Source organism: Hypanus sabinus, chromosome 13 (genome assembly GCF_030144855.1).
Source record: "Hypanus sabinus isolate sHypSab1 chromosome 13, sHypSab1.hap1, whole genome shotgun sequence".
Classification (NCBI taxonomy): Eukaryota; Metazoa; Chordata; class Chondrichthyes; order Myliobatiformes; family Dasyatidae; genus Hypanus; species Hypanus sabinus.
The window spans coordinates 86,286,361-86,299,240 of record NC_082718.1 but is presented as its reverse complement, the minus strand read 5'-3'; the positions used below and the strand labels follow the sequence as shown (position 1 = coordinate 86,299,240).

Genomic DNA, 12,880 nt, shown 5'->3' with positions numbered 1-12,880 from the left:
GAATAGGCAAAAAAGTGGCAGATGGAATACAGTGTTGGAAAATGTGTGATAATGCATTTTGGTATTATCTAAATGGGGAGAAGGTTCAAACATCAGAGGTGCAGAGTGACTTAGGAATCCTAATGCAAGACTCCCAGAAGGTTAATTTACAAGTTGAGTTTGTGGTAAAGAAGACAAATGCGATGTTGGCATTTATTTCAAGGAGGATAGAATATAAAAGCAAGGAGATAATGCTGAGCCTTTATAAGACACTAGTCAGGCCACACTTAGAGTATTGTCAATGGCTTTGGGCGCCATAACTCAGAAAGGATGTGTTTGTCATCAGAGAGAGTCCCCAGGAGTTTCACGAGGATGCTTGCAGGAATGAAGGAGTTAACATATGAGGAACATTTGGCAGCTTTGGGCCTGTACTCACTGGAGTTTAGAAGAAAGTGTGTGTGGGGGGAGAAATCTCATTGAAAACTACCGAATGTTGAAAGGACTAGATAGGGTGGATGTAGAGAGGATGTTTCCTATGGTGGGGATATCCAGAACTAGAGGGCACTACCTCAAAATTGAGGGGCAACCCTTTAGAACAAAGATAAGGAGGAATTCTTTTTAGCCAGAGAATAATAAATCTGTGGAATGCTTTGCCACAGACTGTGATGGAGGACAAGTCTGTTCATATATTTAAGGCAGAAGTTGATCGTTTCCTAATCGGTCAGGGCATTAAAGGTGAGAAAGCAAATGTATGGGGTTGAGTGGGATCTGGGATCAGCCATGATAGAATGGCCTAATTCTGCACCTATGTCTTATGGTTCTATCACCCCACTATTATTCCTAATACACTTAACTTCCTCCTTGACTTTTCTTTTTCTACTGAAGTATTTAAAAAATCTCTTGGGGTCAAACTTAGCATTATCAGCAATATCCTACTCAACCTGCCTTTTGGCAGTCCAAATTTCTCTCGACTATAGCTCTCATATTTTCACATGCTCTAAGTTTAACGTCATTACTATTTTTTTCTGTATTCCATATATATCTTTATTCATCCATGTAGTCGACCTATTGTTTTTCTTGCTTCTCCCGACACTTTACATATTGCCTCTTTAAATCGAATCCATTGCTCCTCAACTGACTCAACACCAGGCAGTTCCTTCCACTTTACCTTCTGAAGTCTTTGATGCTTCTGCATAAATTTTGCTTTAATTGGCTTTGGTTTTTACTGATATACTCTCCCAAAAAACTTTGAGACTGAACTACGTTATGATTGCTTGTTCCTAAAGGCTCAACAACTTCTGTACTCGAAATTCTATCCCGATTGTTATAGAAATCTAGACAGGCCTCCTCAGTGATGGTGCATTTACATACTGGGTCTAAAAACAATCATTCAATAACTCAATGAACTCACTTTCCTGTAATCCATTAGTCACTGGGCTCTCCCACTCAGTGTTTGGGAAATTGAAGTCACCCATAACTATAACATCACCCTTAGAACTTGGCTTTCTAATATTCTGATAGAGTTGTATATTAAAATCACTGTCAGCATTAGGGGGTCTATAACATACTTCCAATGTTATTCTTTTATTCTTATAGCTTTCAATTCTCACCCAGATATCTTCACTCTCAATTCATCTCCTATCATAAGCAGACTTGTGTTTAAAATCTCTATTAATTTTATGATCTTGCCTATCTTTCCTAAGTATATCATTTAATACTACATTCATCACCATGGATGGATCTGGCAGGCACTGAGCAAAGATATAGGCTGGCTCAAAAACTTCTCAACTTGAAGGTCTGGTCATATTTATTTTTATTCAGCTTGGAAGTTTGTGCTTCCGTTGGGAATTCCCGATTGGCAATGGAGTCAACTGGCTCACTAGTCCCAAGACTTAAGCCCCACAGTTGACTCAGATTTCAGTGTGACGTTGGACATAAGGCTCCACTAGTGTTGTATTTCTTCTCATCTATTTAAATCTCCCTAAGCAGGAAATTCCGATTTGCCCAAGGCTTGATAGATTCAAATGTGCTTGTCAATGGTGCCCCAGTTAAGTAAATGGGCAGAAGGTGGAGATGTGATAAGCAGGGAACAGAGTAGTTTATATTGCTGGGATAATTGGTTCTTATGTATTTCAGAACATAAAATATATCTAGCATCAGCTTATTGTCAAATCAAAATAGATCACCTTTTCAGAAGTTGAATAGTTGACAATACATAGATGCAACTCTTGTTGTGTTGATTTGGATTGACACTTCCTCACTTTACAGTAGTAGTAACCATCCAACGATGCCGAGAAAGACTGGAAATGCTGAACGCTAAGGCATTAATTATATTGGAACTGCTGTAGAATCAATGGGCAGGGAATCACTTAGGCAAACACCCTTTGATAAAAGCCCCTGGGTATTAAGAGAGTTAAGAGAATAATTGCTGGTGGGGCTTCAGAGGATCTGACTCACTCACTTCAGACCTCCTTTCACATAATTGGAGGAAATTTCTGTTCAGTCCATTTTGGAACAGTCTGACAATTTTGATAGCATTAAGTGCCAAGGAAGTTAAAATTTCTCCAATTAAGAGAATAATCATAGCCTTCAACTTGCAGAGCATTTTTTCCAGTTCACAATTTGTAATGAATGCTGTAGAATAAGTAGCATTAAACTTGGATTTTTGTTTGCAACACTTTCAGTTTCTGTTTGGTTAACTGGCATCCCACCAGAGCATGTAAATAGTTTTTGTGCTGCAGTGCAGATCTCACTAACGGTTATACCTACTCAAGGGTTATGTCTCTGGAGAAAATATTAAAAAAAGGCAATGCAGCAGAATACAACTACACAGAAAAAACTGGAGGCCACAAAGTGTGGAATGAATCATATTCTCCTTGGGCAAAGCATGCAATTTCAAAACAGGTTCTTCTACTAATCCCTGTTTGAATACAAATTTTACAACACTCCAACAAAGGTGCAATATTGCATTTCCAAACACCTCTGTTTTTCTCTTAGCAATGGCAAAATGTTAATTTTGGTAAACTGTATAGATGGTGCTGGTTGTAAATATTGCCATACTCATTATCAGTACTTCCTAAAATTGCTGTAATCATTTCTGAAGACTTTTCCTATTTCACTGTGTTTTTTCTGCTTGGGGATCTTGTTAACTACAGTTCCAAATGTTAATAAAATGTTCATTCATATTGAAAATCTTTAATCTTTTCATATTGAAAACTTACACTTAGTAGAATGAACTGAAGGTTTAAGGTGGAGGGTGGATATGAATTTCTGTAATCACTGGCTGGCATCATCTAAAATAGCCCTACCTCAGGAAGAAAATTACAGCAAATAACAATAAGCTATATGATTTCCTGTGAAAATGTAATTGGGATGTCATACCCATTCATATACCAATTACTCGCCTCTTCTGTGGAGGAGTCTACAATTCCTATATTGGCCAACATTAAACACAGACTATAATTCATTACACTGGAAAAAATAAAAACAATGCAACTCTATATAAATGTATCCTCTGTTGCTGTAATTTATAATAAGGGACCCATTACAATTCTACCTGTCAAACTTCATTTTATAATTTCAAGTCAATCATTCGTCACTCTTAAATCTCACTTTCATTTACTGGAATACAAAAAAGCCAAGTTTTGAAAGGTTTTATAATTTATTAAATATACCCAACTTTGACACTTAACACAAAGGGTATAACATCATGACTTTTCCACATTAGTCATCAAGCATATTATGTTTACTTTAGCAATGAACTTAATGATCACTGAAAATTCCTGGCACTTTTCAACCTAAAGTTGATATGCCTTATTAGTTGTAGACCATAACTACAATGGAATTGATCACTAAAGTACTTTCTCTGTATTGTTGGAGCTGCAAACATTACATTGGAGGGAGTGTTATTGACGAAGCAACTGATGATGTCTTGAATATTGGCATCAGCATCACTTGTTTATTGTACTGGGAGCTGAGATGATAGCCTTTAAGAATCACAACCAACTTTCTTGTGCCAGGAATGACTCCAATCATGGGTAGCTTAATTCCCAATGTCCATCAACCTCAATTGTATACAGGCTCTTTAATGCCATATTCAGTTAAATGTTGCCTTGATATTGAATTATGTGATTGATGCTAAACAGCTCATATAGGAAGTTAATACAGATGGGGCAACTAGTTTCACTCATCACTCAAATAAAGATTGAACAATTTTCACGCTGGAATCGTAGATGAATGAATGATTCTTGACTTAAAAAAATGGTCTTCAAATGTAGATTATATATGCAAATTATATACGCTGGAGGAACTAAGCAGATCAGGCAGCATCTATGGAAATAAATGAACAGTTGATGTTTTGGGCTGAGACCCTTCTTCAGGATTTCATTTGTTTGAGATTTTATTTTACATAATAATGTTTATATGAGAATTAATTGCACCAAAGTGTTTCCTTTCAGAACAAGTCAGAATACTTCAAGTTGAAGTCACGAAGTAATTTTCTCACGCCATGCTTGCTCAGTTATATTGCAGAATTTTATTACAACTTTTCAGTTCTTAATTACAAGAATGAGTTAATGGTTTGCTGTCAGTCATCGAGACAAAAATGGAAAATTCATTGTTTTACTTATCTTTTCAATAATAAAACTAAACTTTTCAAGAAACTCGGCAGATAAAATCAGCTATTTGTAAACCAGACTCAATGGCAATTTAAACTGAATTTCAATAATAGTTGGAAGAGATACTGTACAACAAAAGCCAATATATTCACAAAAAACATTTGCAAATATCTTGGGAGACAAAATGCAAGTCCCACCATGAAATCTGCTTCATCATCATATTCAATCCAAAGTACAAAGCACACAGCTCTAACACTGATGCACATAGTTTTTGCTGTTTCATCTCTAAATTTTAATCCAATCTGGTGTGAAAGGCCCATCATAATGTTAACAGCTACACTGCGCTGCAGCGTGAATCAATTTCATTCAAGTATCGCTGAGTCACCGGTGTGTGAAGAATCCCTGTGGATGGTTATATTTAAACGGCTTGATTCGATTAGGACCTCTAAAGGAAGAAAGAGTGAAACAATAAAGATTTCTGTACATCTGGGACATCCACAACTAATTAAATAAGTAAACCAGCCAAGTTAAAATTAATTCAACACATTTCCTTTCTCAAATGATTGAATGCCTTTGATACTCTTGAAGGTTCTCTCCCTCAATCATCCTTTTCCTGCAGATCCATGGGCTGCAATAATCCTTGGATACTCAGGTGCTGCCCTCGAAGAGGGCCACAACCTTATTGTTGGGTTTGGAGGCTTACGTGCCTCAATGACCTGGAGAGCTAAGTTGTGCTTTGGCTCTTGGTACGGTCACCAATGTCAAACAGGTTAAAGGGTAAAGGCCAGGTAAGAGTTGTCCACTGGTTCTCCAGGTTCAAGGGGTTCAGCTCAGGGCTAACAATGCTGACTGGTCAAAGAACAATTGTTAAGGGAACAGTAATGAAGATGGCGGATCTTCATTGCTGCCCTAAGCACCGGCGGCATAACAGGCACTAAGTAAATAATTCAATTGCTACATTTACTGTGAAGTGATCTTGGCCAGGACTTGTGCAGAACATCACTGCACGAACTGCCATCATGCATTCTGCAGCAGAGTCACGGTTATTGAAAAGAAATATTTATATTTATTTCCCCACGTTCACTACAGCCATCCCAGCTTCCTCTTTTGAGAGCACATGTGTATGCATAAAGCTCTGGTACTACATTCAAATAACCACCAACTATTTGTCCAAAATGAAATTAGTAAAATTTAATTGGGAATCGAATCTAGGTCCTTGAAATTGTAGAGTTTAACACAGTACATGAATGTAATCCAGATATTTCAGCCCCTTTTTGAAGATATGATAGAGCTCAGGTTTGGAACTGCACAGAAAACAGCTGCAAAATACATAAACAATAAGCAATGAATTTAACAAAGTGTACAAAATTAAAATAGTCTGAAAGGGCTCATTTAAATGCTGTTTTGCAAGCTACTCGAGACCAACGTATCTATTGCACAATTTTTGCTTAATATGATTGTGCAGTATCACATAGAACATGAAGTATCATGAGTTATCCTTAGTTGGTATGGAAGTTGGAAGCTGACCTTATGCAAAATTTCTTCCTATTGTTATCCAGTGACCATGCTCGAAATGTACGTTAATGACACAGTCTCGCAGATACCAGGTGTAAGAGCCATGCATCTGTTCTCAGTCTGCATTGTATTTTGCATTGTGTGTTTATTGAGGTAACTAATCACGAGTGGAGGACGTGGTAAAGTGACGGGAATAAGTTATGCTTTGCTTGTTGCAGTTGGTAGTTTGGGACTGTCAGACGCCCTTCCCTTTGCTGACAGCTCAATTCTGCTTAGACTACACTTGGGAACACATGTTTCATCGCTTCAAGATTGTATGTTTGCTAATTGCTAATAAAGGATTTGACTTTTGGAACAATCATTATTGGAGCGGGGGATGCGTCATGCAAGTATAACAAATCTGTAGGGTCGCTGGCAGCGGCAATTGTTTTGGCTTTGCCTCTACACCAGGGTTGGGGAGTCTAACTAGATGGTGCAGATACAAGAGGGGAGAGATTAAAAAGGACCCGAGAGATAACTTCTTTACATAGAAGGTATTGAGCTCTTGCAATGAGCTGCCAGAGGAAGTGGTCAAGGTGGGCACAACTGCAATATTTAAGAGGTATTTGGACAGGTACCTGGTATCTGGAGGAGACGGACATGGAGGATTTTGGGCCAAATGAAGGCAACTAGGATTAGCAGGGAGGATGCTGTGGTTGAATAGACTAGTTGGGCTGTCCTTTATGACTGTGAGATGGTAAACGACCTATTTTGATGCTGTATCAGAACCATATGTGCACATAATGTGCCCCAAGTGGGAATTAAGTGGAGAGGAAGATTCTGGGGTGGATTTTTCAAATTTAATGTCATTTTCTAAACTGAAGTTCTAGTTGGATGTATATTGAAAGAAATTATTTTTATCTAGGATCGATTAAAAAAAGTTACCTAACAAGACGTAGAAACATCTTCTCTCTTGGGAATTCCTTTGGCCCTTCCACGCTGTTATCATGAGCTTCTGTTTCCAGATACACATCCAAGCACATGCATAAACGCTGGACCTGGTTTGTCAGCAGCTGATGGCCTGGTTTAGGACCAAGCAACTCCTTGAAATACACATTAACCTCACTTTCTATAGCCTGGTAAAAATAATCCATGGAGATAAAGAAGGTAAATAAAACAAATATAATTGGAACCACTTCAACACACTTTGATAATCAAGGACTCTGGAAAGGATGCTTGAAGATGAACTGGTAGTTTATAAGGACAGAAAGGCTGAAAGACTCCCCTGACTGTATTGTGTATATTGACTGTATCTGTGGAGTTATTAAATTTCCCAGGAGCTCTGCTGTGAAGCTCAGTATAAAGTACTTTTGGGGTGAAGAGCCACATTATTGTTTTACTGCATTAATTTCCAAAATAAAGTTGCATTACTTAAACACTGCCAGATAGATGACAACTTTCTAGTTTCTATACATTGTTTACACAGGGTTATTAGGTTGGAGACTGTATATTAAAGCACAAGAATTCCACTCAACATTGTGGCATTCGGAACTTGGTAAGAGTTCCATCCCAAAGAATAACAATCCTCTGAAGTATTTCCAAAAGTCTAAGCTCAGTGATATTTTTGAAAAGCTTTCAATACACATTTTTCAACAAGTGATTTGAAATTAAGTATTAAAGCAGCGTTTACTTAACTGTGTAATTGCAAGCGAATATGTTGTTAATTGATTCAGAAACTTTTGAAAGCAAAATTAAAATATAATATATTCAGATTTTTATTGCACTGAAATTTAAACTCCAAATCATGCATGTAATTCAGACTAGGATAAGTTAGCTTTTAACCTTATGCATCATAAAACAAGTTCCAATTTAACATCTTACCTTTAGATTATCATCATTACGACTTGATTTCTCTCCCTTCCAATTTAAACAGATACTGAAGATGGGGGGAATGGATGAATAACCCGGATTCAACACTACGGCCACATGGAGTTTTGCTAGGTATATAAAGAAGAGCTTTTCAGTTAATTCAGCAATCTTTTAATCAAAGACAAATTCACCCTTTATTCTAAATTGCAATTACCAGAGCTGCATCTAATGTTTCTTTCAATTTGTTTTAAACAGGATCACTATATCTATGTGTGTTCTGAAACTAACTAATGGAAAATCCTACAGAAAGTTGTGGATACTGCCCACGGGTAAAGACCTTCCAACCATTAAGCAATCTACAGGAAACACTAACTCAGGAAAGCAGCATCCATCATCAAGGACCCCACCACCAGGTCATGGTCTCTTCTCACTGCTGCCATCAGGAAAAAGGTACAGGAGCCTTGGGTCTTACACCACCAGTTACCACCCCTCAAACATCAGGCTCTTGAACCAAAGGGGTAACTACACTCACCCCATCACTGAAATGTTCCAACAACCAATGGACTCACTTCCAAGAATTCTTCATCTCATGATCTTGATATTTATTGCTTATTTATTTATATTATTGTTTATTCTTTTTGCATTTGCCAGTTTTGCACTCTAGTTGAACACCCTAGTTGGGTGGTCTTTCATGGATTCTGTAAAGTTACTTTACTATAGATTTGCTGATTATGCTCACAAAATAAATCTCCGAGTACATATATATGGTGATAGATATGTACTTTGATAACAAGATTTACTTTAAACTTTTGCCCAGTTTTTCATTTGACAACTCCAGCATTCCAATAAAAAAATCCTAAATAAATTAATACTGTATTTGTAATGATCTTTGTCCTTCACAAACCAGAATCTATTGTAGATTTGGACTTTCTGATAACTGTATAGTTCAGTAGAAGGCTGAGATTTTGTTGAAGATGATTGACCAATTAGATTTAGCCAGGGGATGGATGAATTTAAAATTCTAAAAGTTATTTGGAATCAAATCAATGCAGATAAAAATACATTGGAGTGCAAAAGTAAGAAACATTGCAGAAATCTTTGTCTAGATCAAGAATTTTATTCCCTGAACCTCAGGAAAGGGTCCTTCTTTTGGAGTGAATTCAGAGTTGATTTATAAGATTGATTCCTGGAGTAACGGATTATCCTATGAAAGTGATGGTGAAAACTTGGCACTGACAGTGTTTACAAGAATAAGAGATGATTTTGCAGGATTCTGGCATGTATCTTAAAATAGGTGTTTTCTCTCAGTCGATTACCTAGAGGCCATTATTTCAGGATAAAGGGCTAACCATTTAGGACTGATATGAGGAAATACTTCATTACAACCCTCTGCCTTAATGAGTTGTGAATGCTCATTGAATCTTTTCAAGGCTGAAATTGAGGGATTTGGGGACATAATGACATCCAGGTACCTGGTAACTGGGTCGAAAAGAGGATAGAAGACCATAAGACCATAATATATAGGAGCAGAATTAGGCCATTTGGCCCATCGAGTCTGCTCTGCCATTTCATCATGGCTGATCCAATTTCCCTCAGAGCCCCATTCTCCTGCCTTCCCCCTGTATCCCTTTATGCGCTGACCAATCATGAATCTATCAACATCTGCTGTAAATATACATAAACACTTGGCTTCCACAGCTGCCTGTAGCAATGAATTCCATGGATTCACCATCCTCTGGCTAATTTCTCCTCACCTCCATTCAAAAGGATGCCCACTCTATCCTGAGACTCTGTCCTCTGGTCTTACACTCTCCCACCATAGGAAACATCCTCTTCACATCCACTCAATTGAGGCCTTTCACCATTCAAAATGTTTCAATTAGGTCACCCCTCATTCATCTGAATTCTAGTGAATACAGTCCCAGAGGTCATCAAACACTCTTCGCATGACACGCTGTTCAATCCTGAAATCATTTTTGTGAACCTCCTTTGAACCTTCCTCCCCAGTTTCAGCACATCCTTTCTAAGATGAGGCCCAAAACTGCTCACAATACTTCAAGTGAGGCCTCACCAATGCTTTATAAAGCATCAACATTACATCCTTCCTTTTATATTCTTATCCTCTTCAAATGAATGCTAACATCGCATTTGCATTCCTCACCACAGACTCAACCTGCAAATGAAGCTTTAGGGAAACCTGCACAATGACTCCCAAGTCCCTACGTGCCTCAGTTTTTTTTGGTATTTTCTCACCATTTAGAAAATAGTCTACCCTTTAATTTCTTCTACCAAAGTGCAATACCATGCACTTCCCAACACTGTTCCATCTGCCACTTCTTTACCTATTCTCCTAATCTTAAGTCTTTCTCTAGCCTCTCTACTTCCTCAAAACTACCTGCCCCCCCCCACCTATCTTCATATTGTTTGCAAACTTTGCAACGAGGCCACCAATTCCATCATCCAAATAATTGACATATTACATAAAGAGAATCGGTCATACCACAGACCTACGTGGAACACCACTAGTCACTGGCAGTCAACCAGAAAAGGCCCAGTTTATTCCCACTCTTTGCCTCCTACTAACCAGCCACTGCTTTATCAATGCTAATATCTTTCCTGTAATACCACGGGCTCTTAACTTGTTAACCAGACTCATGCATGGCACCTTGTCAAAAGCCTTCTGAAAATCCAAGTGCACAACATCTGCTGATTCTCCTTCGTCTATCCTGTTTGTTATGTCTTCAAAGAATTCCAACAGATTTGTCAGGTAAGATTTTCCCTTGAGGATACCATGCTGACTACGGTAAATTTTATCATGCGCTTCCAAGTACACTGAAACCACATCCCATCCTTAACAATTGACTCAAACATCTTCAGAACCACTGAGGTCAGACTAACTGTACTCTAATTTCCTTTCTTCTGCCTCTTTCCCTTCTTGAAGAATGGAGTGACATTTGCAATTTTCCAGCCTCCTGAACTATTTCAGAATTCAGTGATTCTTGAAAAATCATTACTAATGCCTCTACAATCTTTCCAGCTTCTTCTTTCAGAATTCTGGGGTGACCATCTAGTCCAGGCGACTTATCTACCTTCAGATCTTTCCGTCTCCCAAGATCCTTTCTGGAATGATAACTTCACACACTTCATGACCCCTGACACCTGGAATTTCCACCATACTGCTCACGTCTTCCACAGTTAGAGTGATGAAAAATACTTATTTAATTCATCTTCCATTTCTTTGTCTCTCATTACTACTTCTCCAGCATCATTTTCTAGCAGTCAGATAACCACTCTCGGCTCCCTTTTACAATTTATATATCAGAAGAGACTTTTGGTATCCTCTTTAATATTATTATCTAGTTTACTTTCATATTCCATCTTTACCTTCATGATTTTTTTAAGTGGCCTTCTGTAGGTTTTTAAAAGCTTCCTAGTCCTCTAACTTCCCACTAGTTTTTGATCTATTATATGCCCTCTCTTTGGCTTTTATTTTTCTAGTTATTCAAGGTTGTGTCCTCTTGCCTTCCAAACTGCTTCTAAAAATTCCAGCCATTGCTGCTCTGCTGTCATCCCTGCCAGTGTTCTTTTCCAATCAATTCTGGCCAACTCCTCTCTCATGCCTCTATAATTCCCTTTCCACTGTAATACTGATACACCTGACTTTAGCTTCTCCTTCTTAAATTTCAAGGTGAATTTGCTCCTAAGAGTTCTTTTATCATAAGTTCTCTAATCAATTCTGGTTCATGGCACAGCAGCCGATCCAGAATATCTGATCCTCCAGTGGGCTCAACCATGAGCTGTACTAAAAAGCCACCTCATAGGCACTCTAGAAATTCCCCCTCCTGGAATCTAGCACCTAACTGGTTTTCCCAATCTACCTGCATATTGAAATCACCCATGACTGTTGTAACATTGCCCTTTTGGCATGGATTTTCTATATCCCACTGTAATTTGTAGACCACATCCTTACTACTATTTGGGGTCTGTATACAACCCCATCAGGATCTTTTTACCCTTGCAGTTCCTTAGCTCTATGCACAATGTTTCAACACCTTCCGACCCTACGTCACCTCTTTCTACTGAAACACAGAATCAGCTATGATATTGATTAGTGGAGCAGGCACAAAGGCAATATTTCTTATGTACTTATTATCCAAGTAAATCCAACTGTTAGCTCATTCATACAAAATTGAACTCCAAAAATGCTCAATGCTTAATTGGGCAATATTTTAAAGATTATGCAACAACTTAATGGCTTCAATCCCAGCTACAACTTGTTTTCAGAACCTTTCCTCTTACCTGTCCCTCGTTCAATCAAAGCTGAAAAGAAGAGATCCGTCTCTTGAGCCATATCTGCCTCGATGATATGCTTGGTAAAAGGCAGTGCCTAAAACAGAATATAGGAGATCAACTCTTTATCTGCTCTGAAATGCTACAGCAATCATAATTGAATGCGTGGATGTCCTAATTTGCTTAACCACTAACGATAAAATTACATGGACATTTAGCTGAGAAACTAGCTTTTCTCCTAAAATATTTGATACCATTATTTAAATTCCACAATCTAGCCTCCTCCTCGAATACCTCTCATCTTGTTCCTGATATGGTTACCTACCTTAAATATAACCAAGATATTTAATTCAATCATTCAATATGGTTGTGAATTTCACATTCTAATCATGGTAAATAAGAAGTTTCCTCAGAACTCCTCGCTGGATATCTAAATGGTTTTCTTTATTGGAGACCATTTGCAGAAGGACACATAACATAAAGTACATTAGAAGTAGAGTAGGCCACCTGACCTCTCAAGTCAGCATCGATCTCAATGTGATTCCATACTGGTAAGTATAGCTAATGATCTGGCCTCCAACATTCTGGGGGACTGAGAATTTCAGTGATTCACTATCTCGAGACAGAAATTT

General features: G+C 38.1%; 1 protein-coding gene across 2 annotated transcripts in view; it reads right to left on the bottom strand.

The window, feature by feature from the left end:
• Positions 1-4,489: 4,489 nt before the first annotated feature.
• The window catches only part of thoc5 (THO complex 5), a 56,735-nt gene continuing 48,344 nt past the window's right edge, over positions 4,490-12,880 (bottom strand). For both annotated transcript variants that reach the window (XM_059988063.1, XM_059988064.1), the window contains 4 exons: positions 12,258-12,345; positions 7,971-8,086; positions 7,035-7,225; positions 4,490-5,040 (listed from right to left, as the gene is read on the bottom strand). In XM_059988063.1, the coding sequence (XP_059844046.1) occupies positions 4,977-5,040; positions 7,035-7,225; positions 7,971-8,086; positions 12,258-12,345 (459 nt within the window). In that variant the 3' untranslated portion in view covers positions 4,490-4,976. The remainder of the gene's footprint in view (positions 5,041-7,034; positions 7,226-7,970; positions 8,087-12,257; positions 12,346-12,880) is intronic.